The 20,670-nt window shown below is 39.8% G+C and overlaps 1 protein-coding gene across 1 annotated transcript in view; it reads left to right on the top strand.

Annotated features, from left to right (window-relative positions):
- The window catches only part of DDC (dopa decarboxylase), a 107,463-nt gene that overhangs the window by 49,262 nt on the left and 37,531 nt on the right, over nt 1-20,670 (top strand). Inside the window, exons 8-11 of the mRNA XM_077810938.1 lie at nt 3,049-3,115; nt 7,172-7,266; nt 11,724-11,791; nt 18,916-18,992. Of these exons, the coding sequence (XP_077667064.1) occupies nt 3,049-3,115; nt 7,172-7,266; nt 11,724-11,791; nt 18,916-18,992 (307 nt within the window). The remainder of the gene's footprint in view (nt 1-3,048; nt 3,116-7,171; nt 7,267-11,723; nt 11,792-18,915; nt 18,993-20,670) is intronic.

The following is a 20,670-nucleotide window of genomic DNA, read 5'->3' on the forward strand; positions in this document are numbered from 1 at the left end:
TTTGGGGATTTCCTGACTTGGGTCCTTAACCGTTGAACCCGAACACTGTAATCATCATTCTTTACAACCAACTTGTGCCCATGCACTGACACAGCCCCGTTTTCGTAAGGGTGGTCTCTCTTTGTTAGTGCCCAATTTGCACCTGCACAATTTGCAGCCCTATTTTTGTACCTACAGTTCAACTGAAGGTGCCGAACTGGTACCTGCACCTCTTCCAGACTATAGGAGCAAATCAAATAGCCAGCAAGGCAAATATTCTAGTTCATTTTCAGTTCATCTGTGGATACAAGATCTGGGTTCATACTACACCAGTAAAATAGAGACCAAGCCTCAACCCTTTTTAAAATGTACCCCATTAAAGGCAGGGGTTCATACCTGAGATGCTTCAACCTAAAGAGGGATTGCAAACAGGGACCAGAGTGCTACAACCACCCTGTCTTTCACATATTTCCGAATGAGATATGGGACCCAGGGTGGTCCCAATATGGAAAGGTGATGGTGATATGGATAAATAAGAACTCTTACTTTTGGTATACAATTTTATCTCGATGTGTCAATAAATCCCCATATCAATGTGTTTGCCAGATCCTTTGTTTTCAGAACCACATTTGTTTCCAAACAAGATTCACAATAGTTAGATTGAAAAGACCTGTTAGATAAGCCCTGCCAAATTTTAATCATCCATTTGCCTGTAGCAATTCTTTTATGGTTGACTATTCTTATAATTATCATTGTCATGACCGGGTTGAGGGAATAAGTTCTGTGCCTGGTCTGGTGATTTTTCATGGTTTTATGAGGCTGCATGAAGTCATGCAAGGGGAGGATATGGCCCCCTTAGAGGACTGTATTACTAGGTATAATTAGGTTGGCCATTGCCACGATATCTGAGCACTTCCCATAAAACATAAACACAACAAAAATCTCTTTTCTAGCCGTACCAGCAGGAATGAACATTAACGTTATTGTTGGAGATACATATAATATGGATGCAGATGTGTCTTGAGATGACTATTGCCCTGTGTTTTTAAAAGCCTACTCATAACGTAGTATTTGGTCTTCTTTCTTTCAAGCTTTGATGAGCAGTGCAATAGTTACCAGAATTGACATTTGAAGTTCTGTTGCTGACCTCTCAGTTACTATGAGAGCTAAGCAAATATTTCCCATCAAAATTTGATGAACAGTGAATGGCCTTTTTTTCTGCAAGTCATTTGAAGTTTTCCATTTAAAAAAATAAATTTAACGGAATGAAATTTTTCCTTTTTTAGGAGAAAAGACACCTAGGCTTTAATATGTCTAACTTAATATGTGTTAAAGTATACACTGCTTGGTCTACACTACAGTCTTTAAAGGTTTTAGAATGTGTTTCCTAATGCCTGATAACAAACCTGTAAATCTTAGTCTATCCAGAGCCTAAATGAGAGGAGACTGTGGCTCAAGGTATAAATCCAATTGCAAATCTACTTAACAGCAAACTTAAAACTACTCAATATGGATGGATATGCCACTGTATGTTTATTTTAGTAATGGGAAGTTTTGGAAGGTCTCATCAGATTAACACCTAAAATGTAGGCTGCTTCTCCTTACATTAACCTTTTAAAGTCTGCAAATTGAAATCCTGCCAGATTTCCTTTACTTCCCGTTTCAAGTTAGGCTATTCTTTCAGTATTCTGGCCTTTCTCATTATATTTTACCACTTAGTTTCCTGTCCCAGGCAGAAACAGGAAGGTAGGAGGCATGGGTAATTTGTGGGTGGGGGAATAACCAGACTCTTTCAGACTTCAAAAAATGTTGGAATGTGTTATGGGCAAAAGTTCATTAGTTTGGTTCTTTTTTATCTTTCCGTAGTTTGCATCTATATGTCTGTTACTCCCGAGGTGGGTTACTAGGTGATGATTAAATGTGCATGTTCTATTGATAGATATTTTTATTAGAGTACATGCACATTTCACACTGTGATGACATGTTAGTAAATTTGTGAGAGCATAAATTGGTGTAATTTATTGACCAATGCAAGCCAGAAGGACGAGGTTGTAGAAGGGAATCAACCAATAGTAAGAAGGATGGTCTTTGGCTTAAGGCACTGGACTGGGATTCAAGACATTTGGGTTCCGTTCCTGGACCTGTCACAGACTTCCTGTGAGACCTGAGAATAATGAATCACTTTGGGCCTTAATTCTCCAGCTACAAAGTAGGAATAATAATACTTCCTTTGTCTACCATATATATTTAGACTGTAAACTCTACAGTGCACAGACTGTCTCTCACCATGTGTGTGTATATGCAGCACCTAGCACAAAGGGGCCCTCATTTTCATTGGGGTTTCTATATGTTTATATAGATCAGAATAACAGTAATATACAAGATAAACCAGCCCCCATACTTTAGCTTACACTGTCCTGTTGGTTGCTTTTACTCCACATTGTCACTCCTCCTTAGGGGAAGTTAAAACAACTTACATTCACCCACTTATATCTTCTTGCTAATGTGAAACTTCCTCCATTATTTACATCACATGTGCATTGGCCCATTGTGTTCATAGTGCTGCAGACAGTTTAGAAGAGAGAGACGCACACGTATAGGGAAGAGTCAGGGAAACTGAGTCTGAGTGTTTAGTATGACCCTGGAAGAGAAGAGCCTGTGAGAAAATCACCAGCCTGTGATATCAGCAGTAATTTATCCTTAAACCACATTCTGAGCTCCGTTATACCAGCATAAATCAGAATGAATTTCTTTCACTGCAGTAGAGCTATTATAGATTGACACCTGCGTAGCTGAAATTAGTGTTTGGAGAAATATGTGGAATCAAAATCCTTGGTGCAAACTCCCATAAACTCTGGAACCATCTTGCATCCAGAACGGCACACTGCAGTTCAGTTATTGGGTAGGTATTTATTAGAAGGCTGTAATTTTGTGTGGGTATTCAGAAGTCCTAAATCACCAGAGTTCTTTCTATTCCTTGAGGTCTTTGCGGCTTGCTGTTTCTCAGTTGGTAATTGTCTTTGCTGGAAAATTTGATTTTAAAATTTTGCCTTTTGTTTTTCTCTTCAGTTTTGTGCAACACTCGGAACCACACCTTGTTGCTCCTTTGACAGACTGTTAGAACTGGGTCCTATTTGTAAGTCATTCCCTGCTGCTTCTTTCTAAAATTGAAATATAAGTTACAGTCTTTTGTTTCAGAGTAACAGCCGTGTTAGTCTGTATTCGCAAAAAGAAAAGGAGTACTTGTGGCACCTTAGAGACTAACCAATTTATTTGAGCATAAGCTTTCGTGAGCTACAGCTCACTTCAGTCTCTTGTTGATTCTTTTCCTGGGTGTTATGCAGTGTCGGTGTCCAAATGCAGTAATTCTGTCTATAAATCTTTCACTTGCAGTTGTTTTCTAACATTGCTTCAAGCAGCAAACTTGTATTTTTAGGCCAGATCACTAATGGGTAAGAAAGATAGCCATAGCTTCAAAGTTTTTTTTTAAAAAACCCTCCTCTGTGGCAACATATTTTAGGAACGCAAAATGCTTTCATGCTTGACTTTGTGGCTCCTTTCTTTGGTCTGTTCTGCATGGGTCAGAAAAGCTCTACCTGAAGCAGATTGAAAAAAAGCTGAACTCTGGGTCCTTCCATGTGCCCCTCTATCACTTTGCATCAGTCAGGACACACAGGTGAATGAGGTGAGACACAAGGATGGATTTAAGTGGCAGGCCGCAATTTTAGTAACTTATCACTGTTATCTGTCCTGTCTCCCATATACCAGGTATTTACATGGGTCCACTGCAGGGCTCCCACCAGATAGCCAATAACTAGGGGTAGACCTTCCTCAGCCTACCTCTAAGGTTCAGCTCACTCTCCTAAATCCTCTCACACTGCCTCCTGTGAGGCGAACACAGCATACCAAAAGAAGGACCTCATTCCTCAAAAACTTCGTCTCCCCTTTTCCCAAGGCCTAAGGTCCACCAGTGAAATCACAGATCTATTTCACTCCTGGAAGCTGGCTCTTTTGGCCTCTTATTTGCACTTATTTGCACCAGCCACAAGTTGCAACAAGCTAAACAGTCACACAAGTTATTGTTATTAAATTCTAAGTTCTAGTCTATTGAGCCTTGACTACGCCTTCATAATGCTGTGAGGTCAGCAAAAAATCCTACCAGGCCTCTGCCAATTTAGCCCAATGGAAAAATTCCTTCCTGATCCCCAAAACAAGGGGGTGATCAAACCTGCAGCATCCTAATAAACACAGCTCCTATAATACAGGGAGGGAGGATGAGGCACTAAAAATGGAGCACGAGGCTCCAAAAACTTCAGTCCAGGATTTAAATTAACAGTATTGCCAATATCAGGAGATCAAAAGTCATGAGTCAGACCCCCCCCAAAATCATGAGATTGGCCCCAAAGTCATGAGCCTTTTTAAAGAAAAAGATTCTATTGTCTGTCTTTTGAGTTTCTTTACTCTCCCTGCCTGACCTCAGCATCTGCAAAACAATTGATTGGATAAAATGAGCTTGGCCCTTGCTGCAGGAGCTCTTACTCCCCTGTTTGTTCATCCCCTGCCCACTAATTAATCCTGACCACAAGTTTCCCCCTCAGTTCAGCCCCCAACAGCCCTACCACCTAAGTTTACACACCCTCCCCCAGCCTAGACTCAGTTTAGTTTCCCCAGCTCCCATCAATTCAGCCCTTGCATCGGTCTCCATCCCCATGGTACAGCCCTACCCTCCAAGTCTCACCTCTGTTCCTCCTGGGGCTCTTGCCCGCCCTGCTCCCAGGCCTGGAGGGCTGCAGCAGGGTCCCCACTCCCCTTTCCTAGGATGGGGTACAGATCTAGAGGCTCTTCACGCCCTCTACTCCTTCCCAGGCTGGGTGCTTCAGTGGGGAGGAGAGGAGCAGATGCACCTTCCTGTCCATATTTCTCACAGGAGGGGAAGGGGAAGAGGGAGTGAAGTTGTTCTCAGCTGCTAGGGTCTTTCCTCTCTCCTCACCGTCCGCATAGGAAGGGAGAGGAGGGGAGAGACTCTGCCAGCTTCCAGCTGTGTGGAGTTTCTTGCATCATCTCAAGACAGGATCCGACACCCTCTGAAATCCCTTCACTTGTGATAAAATCATAAGAGTTGGCAATACTGGATTAATGAAAGAGGGGAGTAAGGAGCCCCGTGGCTCCCATCTTCTTCTGGCTGGCCAACGGGAGGCAGAGAGCTCATAGAGCAGGGGCCATCCCTGCATTCCTCCAGCATGTGCTGTCCCCCCTTTCCCTCAGGGACTGTCCCCCTCCCTACAGGGCCACTCAAGTTTTCCACCATTGGATAGTGTGGATGGCATTTTTTGTCTCTTTGCTTCCCGCCACTATAGAGATGAAAGAAGTAAGAAGCAAAGGGACAGAAGTATTTTCCTTTCCCCTCCTCCCACTTACCCACTAGGGCTAGAGCAGGAGAGGTTGCACTGACTAGATTGAGTCATTGACTCCTATTGCAAGATTGTTACCTGACAAATTATGAACAGCTTTGGCCTTGAACACATGCTCACTGCATAATGAGAGTGACATACAGGTATAGAGTACACTTGGGGTAGCAATATGCCTAGAACAAACTTTTTGTAGTTATAAAAAGCCCTGAATGCTTTGATGGTTGCAATTTTTCATTTCACTATTTTGGGCATCTTCAAAGAAGTTTTGGGGGCACAGGGACATTGTATGAAAATCCAGAACTGTCCTGGTAAAACTAGGATGAGATTTAATCTGTTGTGAATTCATCTGGGGGGGAAACAGAAAGTGCATGTTGTCCTGTTTGAACTCTTGAGTTGTAGTAATTTGTTTCTGTGTATGCAGTACAAACAGGCTTCAGGGCTTCAATCTGTTCCTTATCCTGCTCCCCTAGGCTGTTTGTCATCGTTCGCTTAACAGCTAGCCATGAATATGCTGTTCAGGAAATTGCCTGCTGACTCAATATCGTAAAATAAGGACACATCACATTAGGGGTAGAACAACAAGCTGTAAATGTGGAGCTTTTTAAAATCACTTTTGGTGAAATTGCCCTTGTGCAGAGGGGTCCAGCCCAAGACTAGTGTGCTGCTTGAAGCACAAGCCTTTGTCCTGGCCCCTCTGCACAGGGGTGAACTTCCCCCTCAGTGTACATATGTATAAGTCATAAAATGAGGGACACACCCAGAGCCTGGTGAAGTCAGTGCAAAGCAACAATAATAATCTCAAACATTTGTTCCGATAAAAGCTGAGAATTAACTTTGAGGGGATACACAATTTTTAATGTGTTTTTTGCAAATATTTATGCAAATGAATTTTAGTTCACAAGAATCCAAGTACTTGTGTAACTAATCTTTGCATGTGTATACTGATTTGAATGTGTGTGTGTGTGTGTGTGTGTGTTTATATAATGTAAAAAAAATATGCACCAGAAGTGTTTGGTGGCTATTGTGACAGATTTTGTCGGCTTGTTTCAATGTCGTCCAGTCAGGGACCAGAAATATTACCATATGATTTACTGTCAATGAACAGTTGCATAGTGTGAACAGTGAGATCCATATTCTGAAATATTTTTGCAAAAACAACTTATTGAATAATTTAAGGTAACAGATTTGTAATACACCAAAGTTTGCTCAGGGGTAAGAACAAAGTTTATTCATAGTTTAATATCCCAAAATAAATTGGTTGCTGTAAATAGTTTGTTCACTGTGTTAGGTCCCTGGAAACTCATGTCATATAAAAATGTATCATCTTGGAGCTCTCTCTATTGCTAAAAGGGGCCAGCCAAATTAAATCTCATGTTGCTATTCCAGTTACAAATATTGAGAGCTTTCTTTATAGAAATTAATTAATGTCACTAGTTTTTTTTAAAGAATACATATTTTTAAGCATTCTGAATTGATCATAAATTGAGATTGTGTATTGCAAGTTACTAGTAAATGGAGTGTCTAAGGGCTCAATCCTGTTAATAGAACTGTGGAGATGGGAAGGGTCTGTGTGCATGGATTCTTTAGCAGAACAGAGACCTATGTGATGTGACCTCTTAGAGCTCTGTCCTAATTGAATTGATAAAATATGAATGGCAAAGAAAAAACAAAATTGCAGGGACTGCAAATCCCCTCAAGTCACTTGGTCTAATGCAAATTAAGAAAAAGTTTTAAAGAAAAAAGCTGTCTTTGCTTATTTAATTTCCTTCATTTTTTTCCAGGCAATAAGGAGAATATCTGGATGCATGTTGATGCAGCATATGCAGGAAGTGCTTTCATCTGCCCTGAATTCCGACATCTTCTAAATGGCGTGGAGGTTTGTGATGCTCCCCAGGGGTATTTAGGGTTGCGTGGCACCTCAGCACCACCTACCCTTAGTGTGAAACAGTCTTGTCTGTGCCTGCTGTGCATTAGCTCCCTGAAACCAACAACCTCTGGCAGTAAAAGCCTTCCTGGCCCCCCGCAGGCCTCGCTCTCTTTGTACAAGAAGTGGTAGGCACACACCAACTCCTGAATACTCAGAGTGTTCCCTGAAGTTTCCAGCCCCTTATCCACTGGACGCTCACAGTATTGCCAGAGCTGCAGTTCCCAAAGGACAGGACATACCAGCTTGTAAGATTCAACTGAGGACCATCACTTTGTTTGACATAGGGGAGGGTGTGTGTAAAAAATGTATATATCTAGGAATAGAGAATGTAGGGCAGTCTTACAGGATGGGGGACTCTATCCTGGGAAGCAGTGACTCTGAAAAAGATTTGAGGGTCGTGGAGGATAATCAGCTGAACAAGAGTTCCCAGTGTGACTCTGTGGCCAAAAGAGCTAATGAGATCCTGGGGAATCTCGCATAGGAGCAGAAGGTTATTTTACCTCTGTATTTGGCACTGGTGTGACCGCTGCTGGAATACTGTATAGTGTGTCCAGTTCTGGTGCCCACAATTCAAGGAGGACATTGATAAATTGGAGAGGGTTCAGAAAAGAGTCATGAGAATTATTTTGGGGAAGTTCTATGGCCTGTGTTATACAGGTGGTCAGACTAGACGATCACAATGGTCCCTTCTGGCCTTAAAATCTATGAATATTGGAAACAAATGGTTACGTGGAAAACAAAATCATAACATGCTTTCTAGACACTAAATGTGACTAACAAGTTACTTTAATCTAAAGCTGTTTATCTCACCCAAAGTTCTCTCCAGCGTACACCCCTTTTTTTCTTTAATATGGAGATATACCTATCTCATAGAACTGGAAGGGATCTTGAAAGGTCATTGAGTTGAGTCAAGTCCCCTGCCTTCACTTCAGGACCAAGTACCATTCCTTATTTTTGCCCCAGATCCCTCAAGGATTGAACTCATAACCCTGGGTTTAGCAGGCAATGCTCAAACCACTGAACTATCCTTGCCCCCGCGCCCCCACCTTTCATGAAGCAAAAGTGCTATCCTCTTACTTCCTCAGAAAAGGCTGCCAGGGCATCCCTTTCCTCCCTCCCCAAATATATTCAAGTAAATATTTGATATGTACCTCAAGGTAAGGTTCTCTCCCCTGCTGTGTTCACTGTCCTGTTAGTTCTGTCTTACAATCCTTCATTTTCATTCAGTTCAGACTGGAGATCGGAGACCCACTGTAAACAAGATAAGACTCAATTTAGTTGTAAACAAATAGATGGAGAGACATCTCAGTCTGACAGCAAATCTGTTTTTCACTCTTCCTTGTGTCTAATACCTTGATACAGAGCTTAAGAACATGTTTTCAGTGTATATCCATAACTCCTTACATAGTCCTGTACATACATTTCACAATTATATTGATGACGAATGTGACACTGGCTTTCATTTCAAACCTCACATAAAATTCTTTAGTCAACCAGAATGTACATCGTAGAATCAGGAGATTCCTGCAACCCTCCTACACACTCTCTTGTCAGTTGGCATTCAGAGGTTCTTGGGTCACAAAAAGTGAACAATATTTTTTGTCTTTTAAAACCAAAAAGAAAGGCTCCATAGATTCTTAAACCTCTACTTTCCTGTGACTGTAACCCAGAATTCATGCTTGATCAAGATGCTGCACTTCTGTACAAAATATCGATAGTGATGGGTAGAAACCAAACTTTGTATAAGTCTGGCCATGCTGGCGAAGAGGATTTCCTTCCTCTGGCCCCCCAACACTTCCCTCTGGCACTGTGAAAAGATATTGGAGGAGGCACCATATGTTTGTGTGTTTTACCACAAGCCCTTGCACTCAGCCAGTCTAGTCCCTGTCCCCATCCCACAATGATCCCCAAATCAGCAGAAATGACTCCAAGAGGACCTGGGAGTTGCTCCTTTCCACAGTTTGGATCTTGATCAGGACTTCTTTTAAGTTCCAAGTAGGGCAGATTATATCAAAATGTTGGATTGTTGATTCAGTCCACTATCGAAACAGGGGTCAGCTGTTAAATTCAATCCAGATCTCCCCTAAATTTAGAGAAAGGGCTGTATGTCCAGTGTTTTGGTTTGGGCTCATCTTAGTCATCATTCAATAAGTTTGTCCTACAGGCTAAGCTACAAAAGGCAGCAACCTAAACTCATAACTATGTTCTTAGGCACATTTGGGAGGAATTTGTTTAAATAAGGTCACATTAAAAGATTTGAGAACCATTGATCCACGTTTGATATGCTCCTCCTGGGAGTGAATCCCCACAGCTACTTTTAGAGCATAAAATTTGAGCAAAAATGCAGAGTTGAACACAGACAAACTTGCTCCACAGAGAAGCAAAACTTAGCTATGCCAACTCTCACAATTTTATCATCTCAAAAATGGCTTTCGTTTCGTCATGGTTACCATGTCACACACACACACACACATACACACACACACACACACAAATTTACTGTTCAAAATACCAAGTAGCACTGAATCAACCCAGCCTGAGAAAGGGTGACTTTTGCCTAAATATCGTGGTAGAGAATATTTTAACATCCTAATTCTATAAAGTTTAAAAAATATAACAACCACTATCTCACCTGTTTTGAAAGTAAGACATAGAAGTATTACTATATTCCTCCTAAGGGACATATACTGTAGGGTTGCCAACCCTTCAGGATTGTCCTGGAGTCTCCAGAAATTGAAGTTTCATCTTTAATTAAAGATTGTCATTTGATGAAACCTCCAGGAATACGTCCAACCAAAACTGGCAACCCTACATATAAGGCCAGACTGTGGCTGTGTCTATAACAGACAGCGTTTAATATTTGAAAATGAGTCAGTTGAAATTTTCTTCCAATAACTCTCAGGTTCTTTTTTCTTTTCCTCTTACTGAGTCACTTGGCACCTACTTGCTCAGATAAGGGTGCTGCAATTTCCTGATGCTCCCCTCACACCATCAGATAAGTCCTTGTCTTCCACATCAGTGGAGAAAATATCTGTTTGGTAAAGACAGAAATTTAAACAGAGCAGCTCTGACAGATAGACTAATAAAGGAGGAGGAAAAACTAACAAACAAAGCATTTCTCTCTCATTCTCTTTTTTTATCAGCAAATGAAGCTTGCTGTAATTTCCTGTGTGGGTTTTATTAATTATTTTTATTGGTTCCTGTAGGAAATGAATCAACATCCATTGCACAGCCAGCATCTGTCAGTGTAGCAACTATTCAACAGCTCTGAATAGATTCCCTACCTCAGATATTAGAAAGATAAAAAACTTCTCCAACATGAGCAACCACTGCCCTTTCACCAAAGATGAGGAAGTTAATGAGAAACAAATGTGAAAAGATAGCTATTAGGTGGCGACTGGTGCTTCAAGATCCCCACTTCTCCTTTGTGTCCCTGATATTCAACATCAATGGCTGCCATAGTACCTAAACTAGAAAACTTTCAACACAAATGTCCTTCATGCCTTTCACAGTATGGGAAGCTTCTATCCTGAATACATGTCATGCGAAGTTGATATTGTCAAAAATGTAATGTATAGCCATGCATTCTGTGTGGAACTGGTTGAAAGTGGGTTTTTTTTGTATCAATTTAGTTTAGATGAGAAATGACTCTTTGACTAAAAGAAAAAAATTTAGGGAAAAAATTATTTTTGACCACCTTTAATTCTGTGTTTAGACGGACTGAAACACAATTCTAGATCAAAATCTATTACCTGTGTGTGTGTGTGCACATATAAAATATATGTGTATGTTTATAATATTAATTTCTCACTCAGTGAAATCTAGGAATTCTTGAGTAGAAAATGGGTTAAAAACCAAAACTTGGGATGTCTTTTGTTTATAATGAGATTTTTTTTGTTTACATTGAGATGATGTTTATATAAGATATATATTAAAATAAAGTTCAAAACATCTATATTAAAAGCACATTATCAATTGCATAAGTCAAACATTCAAGATTTAGGAGATGCCAGAAGTTAGGTTGTCCAAGCACCCTGAATTCTGCTCCCTTGTGTGTATGCATAATGGCTCTGATCCAGCAAAGTGTACTTAAGCGTATGTACAATTTTGAGCAAGCATATAGTCCTGCTGACCCCTGAAGGCTTACATGAGGCTTACGTGGTAGATATTCCTTTTGCTGGTCCTCTGTGCAGGAGAAATTTCACCCAGCATGCACATATAACTCTCATTCACTTTAGATGGAGCTACATTAGGTATTATCTTTAAAGCCACTTTTCAGGAAAACATTTAGTTTGTTTTAGTGCTGTCCTGAATCTGGGTGCAATTGGCAAAATTTACAGTGCTTTTATAACTTGAGGACTCTGACCCATATTTTTTCTAATTCTTCTTTCTTTTATCCCTGTCAGTTTGCAGATTCATTTAACTTTAACCCTCACAAATGGCTCCTAGTGAATTTTGACTGCTCTGCTATGTGGTAAGTAATACAGGATATATAAGGTTGTCAGAAATAGTGACCTTTATGGTGAAGCACACTCTTTCTAAACAAGAAAAGGAGTACTTGTGGCACCTTAGCTCAAATAAATGGGTTTATTAAATAAATCTCTCAGGTACCACAAGTCCTCCTTTTCTTTTTGCGAATACAGACTAACACGGCAGCTACTCTGAAATCTTTCTAAACGCTTATTCCCTTTTTCACATAGATATATGGAGTTTTGTGTAGTGTTTGCCTGAGTGAATGATTCATAGTAGCATGATAAATTATTTGACTGGGGGGGTAGAAAACCAGAGATGGGTCTGAGCCCTGAAGTTTGGAGCTAGACATGAAAATTCAGGGATTCAGATCTATTCCATTTTGTGCCCATCATTTAAAGAAATGAATTGCACATTACACCAAGCTTCTGTCTCTAATTTGATATGGTCTCTCTGAGTCTTGACTGCACACTTTAAAGGCCTTTGTTTATAGAGTCTGGACTTTAGTAGATTCAGAGCAAAGTGATTCAAAAAAAGCCTTTGTAAATGTTTTTCAATTATTTTCATTATTCATGTGTGAGGAGCAAGACTACATTTTGTGTTCCAAAGAGGTGCCACAGAGAAACCTGCAGGTACATCGGGAACACAAAGCAAAATGGCCTAAAGGAAACAATCGTCATCACAAGGAGAATAATAATAAGCAGAATAATAAAAAAAATTCTCATAACAAATAGTCCCATAGCTAGGACTTAGAGATTCCCAACAAAACTAAGTGTACTGCCAGCATCTTGTAGTCACCCACCATCTGATTATATTGATTACCAAAAAGAGCTGCTCAGGAAATGGTAAATATTTTCCATGAAAAATTTCAAATGAAACTTTTTTTAAAAAAATCATTTTTTAAAACAGTTCAGTTTTCAAAAACTGGGTGCAGGGAGGGGGGGGAAATGCCTTTCCGTTTTTTGTTGAAAAACTAAAATTTTCATTTTGGAAAAAAGGCTATTTTTCATTTTAAAAAATCAAATGAAAATTTTGGAACAGTCCTAATTATCAATACTTTCCCTCTCTCTTATCTTCAGCATTACTAATATGTAAAAACTTGAGACTTATGTGCCTATGGCTTCATCCCTAGTTACAAATGTACATAACACCATGTAATAGGATTTTTTCAGCTATTAGGTTAGGGTTGCTAACTCTAAACTGTCCAGATCAGTGTCCTACTGCACATGTACTTCTTTTTGGTAGGTATCAGTAGGTTATTATGATTATTCATTACTGTAGCACCTAGGAACCCTCATCATGAACTAGGACCCCCACTGTACTAGATGCTGTGCAAATGCAGAACAGAAACAGTCCCTGTTTCTCATGTTCTGATTCTGCCTCATTCTTACTGGTAGTCACATCTCAATAAAGAGTATTTTGTGGTTTAGAACAAAACCCCTAGAGTGTAATTATCTCATGATGAGATGTGTGTTATTCTGTAGACATTAGACGGGAGAAGGGCGCAATTCATTTTCTTGCTTCCCATTCAACTCCCTTTCATGATTCAGAGAACCAAGTGTCCAAGAAGCCACTGATGGAAGTGAGGAAATGAACCATCATACTCTTGGCTTTCTTTCTCAATTCAGTTCTCATAAATTAACGAGCCTTTTATGGCAACAAAAAGTAATAAGAAGAAACTCAGTAGCTGGATTTATAAGCAGTTAGAGCAAACACTTTTCGTTTCTTTGAAAGGAAAGTAGTGTAAATCACAAAATAACTACTGAGTGGTGCAATATCTAGACATTGTTAGAGTATGAATTTGCTCTTCCTTGCACGGACATTAATCTATGGGGTTACAACAGTGTAAAACTGGTGTAAGTCAGAGGAGACACAGGCCTTTAAGAGGAGATTTTCAAAGGCACAAACAGCAGTGAGATGCCTCACTTACAGTTGTGCCTTGGAAAATCTCCCCCTTAATCCCTTCCCCCCATAATTCTGTGAAGCCAAGGTAAAAATATATAAAACCAATTACAAACTCATTTTTTGAATTGTATTGCCCCTACTCTGCCAAAGCCCAGACATTTAAAAATCTGTTTATATGTGTGTATGCGCAATTGCAAAAAATAACCTTAAAAGAATTCACTCAAAATTCCGGGCAACCTTAACCTTGTAAAGACCAGATTCTCTTCATTTTGAATTCTTTACTTGGCAACTTTAACATTTTGAATGTAGTTTTTTAAACCGAATTTACCAGGGTCTGTGGTGGCGGTTTATCATGACACACAAATTCTATGATGTAGAACAACTTTCTAGACAGTACTCGAACAGTAAACTCACACTTTGTGTGTTGGTTTGTGCATAACCCTATGGAATGAGGTAGGGTTCCTCCTAGACTCCAGAGGCATATAGTCTCGGGCCCTGAGGTAGTTTGCAATTCATTGTGGATGGATAAACTATACCTATTTAGTTCTCAGTCCACAAAGCAAGGTCCCTATAAATCTTGTCCAAACCTGGGTGCTTAAAGTTAGGCACATTAATCCTAGTTTAGACCCCTAAATAAAAGTAGCCTGACTTTCACACGAGTAAAAACCTGCAGTTCCTGTTGAAGTTAATGGGTGCTCAGAAGCTCTGACAATCAGGCCCCTTTTAGTCAGGTGCCTAAAATTTGGATTTACATGCATAATTTCACGCACCCTCCTTTCCTCCAACCTGGGTCTCTGGAGCTGCCTCCAGGGGAAGTAGGAAATGGAACTGCCATCTCATGGGCTTCCACATGAGGGTGGGAGCCACCTCTGTTGGGGTCAGGCAGGGTCAGGCTTAGTTCAACCCACTTCTCCCTATTCCTGCGGCAGTTCTGGCAGCCATCAGGGCCTCTCTTCCTTTCTCTTTAAATGCACTATTAATTAGTAGTTATTTTATTAGTCTGATCTTTTTATTATTAATAAAATGATCCTGTTGATATCAAGAAAGAGCAAAACCACTCCAGCCAGGCCAATAACACTAGCAGCAGAATACCTTCATTTTACTCCTCAATAACACTGAATGATCCCAATGAGACCTACATTTTTATTTGGACCATACAAATATAACAATGTTGGTTTCTGACCCACAGAAAAGCCTTGGGGGAAACAAACCTCCATACATGAAAGCAACTGTCTCCAGACATATGATCTTCTATGTGTGGGCAGCACGATATTCCATTATTATTCCTGCTGTATTTTCCCCAATAACTAGAAAGGTTTCCTTATTGCCCTACTGGACTACCACTTTGTGTTACTGTTCACATACATTCATTATCTATGTGCTGCTAGGATGAGTTACCCTTCATAGCACTATTGTGGGGTGCTTTTTTGTTTGTTTGTTTTCTCTAGCTAATCTTTTGCATCAGTCACTTTCTCTGCCTCATCCTTCCAATGAATCACCTTTCCCATAGATCCAGTTAATCAGTCAAAGGGGGGCGGGGGGTGAGAAGCACTGCTGGAACAATCCAGCACTCCCAAATTCTTCTGCAAAGCAACTGCAGAAGTCTCTTCTAAGCAAAGCTGTGATACTTACTGTAAATGACCTCCTTTAGCAATTTGCTCCATTAGATTTCTCCCTCGGGTTCAAATACAATGGTGTCTACATCTATACACATGCATGCACAGGGCCAATTTCTTATTCTTGCCTGTCTAATCTGCCAAGGCATTTATACTGTAGTTATCTGAGCACTTCAAAACCAAAGCCTGAAATGCATAGGAATCCCTATAATTTTGGTTGTGAGTCTGATCTAAAACCAGAAGGACACATTTCTGATTCCATCAGATAAAAGATCTCACAAAAGCAGCTGTTCTCATAAGTTTTTGACTCCGTGTAGAGGAAAATCTCATGAGATCTGGGAAGATTTCTGCCACTTTGGGCTGAAGCTTCATGGGAATACATTGCAAGATGTTGGTGCCATTAGGGCCTCGCTTCAGCAATGCACTTAAGCATGTGCTTAAGTCCCATTGATTTAAAAGGGAATTAAACATGTACTTAAAGGTAAGTATACGCGTAAGTGCTTTGCTGAAGAGGAGCCTGAGGCCGAGCCTGAACCCAAATCCTGAACTGCAGCCTAAACACAGTCCAGGTTTAAACATCACCTCTCTTAAGAATGGGAATTCCACCCAGTACAAAGGCGCAATACTAGATGGGAATATATTCACAAAGGTTGGGATTTTCAAGGAGCCTGAGGGCTTGTCTACATGGCAATTTAGTGTGCAGTAAGCCAGGGTGTGATCTACAGCTCACAATCCTGCCACACACTAACTGGCCAGTTAGACCCTGCTATCATACACTAAAAGGTCCAGAGTGCACTTTGACCTACTGCTGTTCCAAAGCATCAAAAATGCACTAAGGAACTTTTAATGTGTGATAGCAGGGTCCACACAGCCAGTCAGTGTGCAGGAAGCCAGTGTGCTCTGGATTCACAACCTGGCTTGCAGCACACTAAATCGCCAGGTTCACTGGCCCTAAGGAAGTGAAATGGGAACCAAGTGCCTAACTCCTTTACGACCCTTCAAAAATCCCAGCCAAACATGTCTAATAATGGGTAAAATTTTTAAAAGCATTTATGTGATTTAGGAGCCTAAGTCCCACTGAGGTTTCAACCTAGACACCTAAGTCACCTAGACACTTTTTAAAGTTTTACCCAATATTTAAACACTGCCATTTCTTTTTACTACAACATCTTAGGCAAGCAATAAGAGTTGTAATGAATATTTATTGAATAAATAAAATAGTGGCACAAACTAGCATTGATATAGTTTGGGATTGGAGACATTTTGGTTATAAATGTTTGCTTAAAAACAAAAAAGTCACTCCAGCTTGCAACTGCACAGAAAGAATGGTTGGCACCTTTGATATGGTCAATTTAATACAGCCACACGGAGAGAGAAGTACATTTTGTATCCCAGTGGTGGGGTTGATGGGTCCTCCCTCAGAGACTCTAAACAGGAAATACTTGTCATTTTGCCTTAGCTACTTGTTAACCACACTGATTTGTTTTGAAATAAAATAGGGATAAAATTCCTACTTTATGTAAATGTGAAAAAAAAACACTCCAGGTTAATACTCAGCAAACAAAATCTTGACCCAGAAGTAATTTTTTCTTTTACAATTTTTTTAAATGGCTTAAGTGTTTCAGTTTTCAGGCTTGAAGAGTTTACTGCATACAAGAGCTTTTGAACATATTTTTTAAAAAAGGAAAATGTTTTTTATAGTTTAAAATAAAATTTTACAAGGAGTTAATCTATAATAAGAAGTAATCACTTTGGTTATTTTCTTTATAAATTAAAATTGACATGATAATCGAGGTCTTTAAAAGCTGCAGTTGTGCAATCAAAATAAGTAACTACTTTTCATAATGATTTCATTATTCTATTCAGAGGGATTTTTATTGTGCACTTGGGGGTATGAAGCTTTAATGTGCAAATCTCAGCCAGCTAGATCTTAATGGGTCTATTAGCATGACTTCAGATCTTTAAGAAAGCTTCAACCCCCATAAGGTATCAAAGGAACTTTCCAAAATAGGTACAGAGACCTTAAATCAGACAGTGGTATGCACAGATGAAGGTAAGGGCATGACTTAAACCCTCAGATGTATTCAGTGGTAGAAGCTAAAATCCATTGTGGGGAATCTTAACTATTCAGGACAAAATTTAGATCTGGTGTGTGCAGATGCAGCTCTGTTGGCTTTGTTTCTTAGGATTTTAGATTTTTTTAAAATAAAGCCCTCTCAAATAGACATTTTCTTATTGTCAGATAGAATCTTTGAGACTTTTATCTGGGAAAGACCATATCGCCTTTAAAACAATAACATCCGTTTAGTACTTGCAGGGCTCACCAACACCATTGTTTCTAATAGTTTAAATATTCAACTATGAGCTAGTAGGAGTGGGAGTTGAAAACATTTAGCACCTTTTGAAAAAATTGCCACACCATAGCAAATGTTTAATCAGATTTCCTTTCTCTGGCACTGATCAATACTGGATGTTGCAAAAGAAGGGGTCGATCTCTAATTCTAATGATTCATTACTTCATACCTCCATAGTATGGTAGCAGTTTCCTCCTGACCCCACTTGGCCCAGGCAAATAATTGAGCAGGCATGTAACTTTGTGCACAAGTCCCATTGATGTCAACTGCTGCTCATGCGCTTAAAATTATGCACCTGCTTATCTCCGTAAATATAAGGAATGAATGTTATCTTTTGGAACATGATATTGAGGGTATATAGAGTGTGTGTGTATTTGACATATTCTTACGTGCATACAAAGGGTAAGATATTGGAAAATTAGATATTTAGGTAGAAATTTACAAATAATTCCAATTAGAAAAAAACATGCAGAATATTGTACAAGAAATAGGATTTGTTGACTATTTTCTCTTCACTGTCCCATACTAATGTTCTTAGTTATTTTATCAAATATTTACATGCCTAATATGGTGACAAAATAGTCTCTACCTTTGGGGTATCTAATCTCATTTTATGTATAATGCCCATTACTTGTTGTGTATGAGTGACTCCCTCTACAAATAAAGATTATGCCATCAAAATATTTATTATTACCAATCAATATGGTGTAGCTTCTTCCCTTTACAAGAAAAAAATATTTGCTTTTGAAAGTTATTCCAGCTACACTGCCCACTAGTTTTACACTCAATGGAGCTTGTCTTTCAGAGATCATTACATTATATCAAGCCTTCAAAGCCATGGTACCTCTGACATTGCAATTGCTTCAACATATAGCTGGAAACCTTGCGTTCACCACTAATTTTACTGTTGTCTTAACTAGCTCACATGTTCTGGTGTGAGTGCCTGTTTTCCCTGTGGAAAGACTTTGGGTGTGTTTGTTTCCTGTCTGTTTTTTTTAAATATGCAGTAAGAGTTCATTGCTGCAGACCCTAACTTCAGGGCTTCATGCTTACCACTGTGTGAGCGGTACCATAGTAGCAAATAAAGGTTTGCAGGATTGGGCCCTAAATAAGGAATAGACAGTACATTGGAAATATGTGACTGACACTGATTTTCCTTATCTGATTTCCTGACCTAATCACCATTTAATTGTCTTTTTTCCTAGGTGAGACAATGCTGTGATAATCTAATCCATATTGGTCTTTTTGTGCAGGGTGAAGAAGAGATCAGACTTAACAAATGCCTTTAAATTAGATCCTCTTTACCTGCAGCATTCCCATCAGGAATCTGGTAATTTTGCATTTGAATAAGATCTTTGTTTTATCCACACTTTTTTTTTATTGCAAAACTCACTGAAAGGTTAGGGATAAAACTTTTAAGAAAATCTAAATATCATTTCCAAAAGGGACTAGGATCAGATTTTCAAACATATTTAGATGCCTAGAGAGGCAGATAAGTGCCTAGTCAGATTTTCAAAAGTGCCTAAACAGAGTTAAGCAGCTAATCCCTATTTAAATCATTCAACATTTTTAAATAAAAAATGTTCACAACTTTCTGTTCTGCAAAACAATTAATTATTTTGGTTTTTTGCCCAATTCCAGATGAAAGCATCTGATTTAACCATGTGACCTACCTGTCATGTGGCTACACTAATTTTCCCCACTTGGGGAGGAGTGCTGAATGAGTCACAGGTGGGGCTTGCCCCATTAAATCTTAAATGTCCAGTCATCTCATGACAGAGGATAAGTGAGGCCTACAAATCTTGTGCAGACCTGGCATCTTTGTAAAATGCCAGTGAAGACCTTGCAGCTCTTAGCCCATGCATAGGCTATCTTGATGGGTTAATGTTGCTCTTGGCACATATCCAGTAATTGCAGAATGGCTTCTGTCCCATCACCAGCTGCCCCCGTCCCCCTCCCTCCAACCCCCACAATTGGTTAGAACTGTGCAGGGGCAATTACAGTTGTGTACGGTACCACTGATTAATGGTACAAGTTGCATAGTAACTTTCCCTGCCCTGGAATTGGAACTTACTCTGTAGTATGGCTGTTCTCCTGACTCCTTCCATTTCTGCTGAATATGTCCCCTTCGGCCACAAGGACATGAGCCTCTGGGTAGCAACCACGAAGTTGCTAGGGACAACTGCACAAACTGAGCGGTGCTGCCCTAGCCGCTGCCTTTCCCTTTTGTGTATCCCTCCTTCCCCATGTAATTAGGCCTATTTTATCTCTGCACTGTGTAAGGAAAGGGGAGCACATTTTTCAAAGTGAAATTGCTACATTAGGAGGAGTTTGCCCTAGTTAGATACAGTTTAAAATAAGTAATTTAATTAAATGATATTTTTCAATTGCACATTTAACAATTACATCTGTCAAAAACAGGGCCCTTCACTTGTCCATTATAATGCTGTGTGATTTCAAACTACTAGGGGGACAGTGTGTATTACCTGTTATATGAAATAATACAATGTTAAGAAATTTTCTTGTTGCATCAACATTAGGCTTTCGTGCCAGGCCCTGGGATTTCCCAACCCCAAACATCTCATTCTAATTTAAATGAGGTAATTCCAGGAGATAGAGAACAAAGTAAACTTTTCTACCCCAAAAAGAAAAGGAGTACTTGTGGCACCTTAGAGACTAACCAATTTATTTGAGCATGAGCTTTCGTGAGCTACAGCTCACTTCATCGGATGCATACTGTGGAAACTACAGAAAACATTATATACACAGAGACCATGAAACAATACCTCCTCCGACCCCACTCTCCTGCTGGTAATAGCTTATCTAAAGTGATCATCAAGTTGGGCCATTTCCAGCACAAATCCAGGTTTTCTCACCCTCCGCCCCCCCCCCCCCCCCAAACTCACTCTCCTGCTGGTGATAGCCCATCCAAAGTGACCACTCTCTTTAAAATGTGTATGATAATCAAGGTGGGCCATTTCCAGCACAAATCCAGGTTTTCTCACCCC

This window comes from Eretmochelys imbricata, chromosome 2 (genome assembly GCF_965152235.1).
Source record: "Eretmochelys imbricata isolate rEreImb1 chromosome 2, rEreImb1.hap1, whole genome shotgun sequence".
Classification (NCBI taxonomy): Eukaryota; Metazoa; Chordata; order Testudines; family Cheloniidae; genus Eretmochelys; species Eretmochelys imbricata.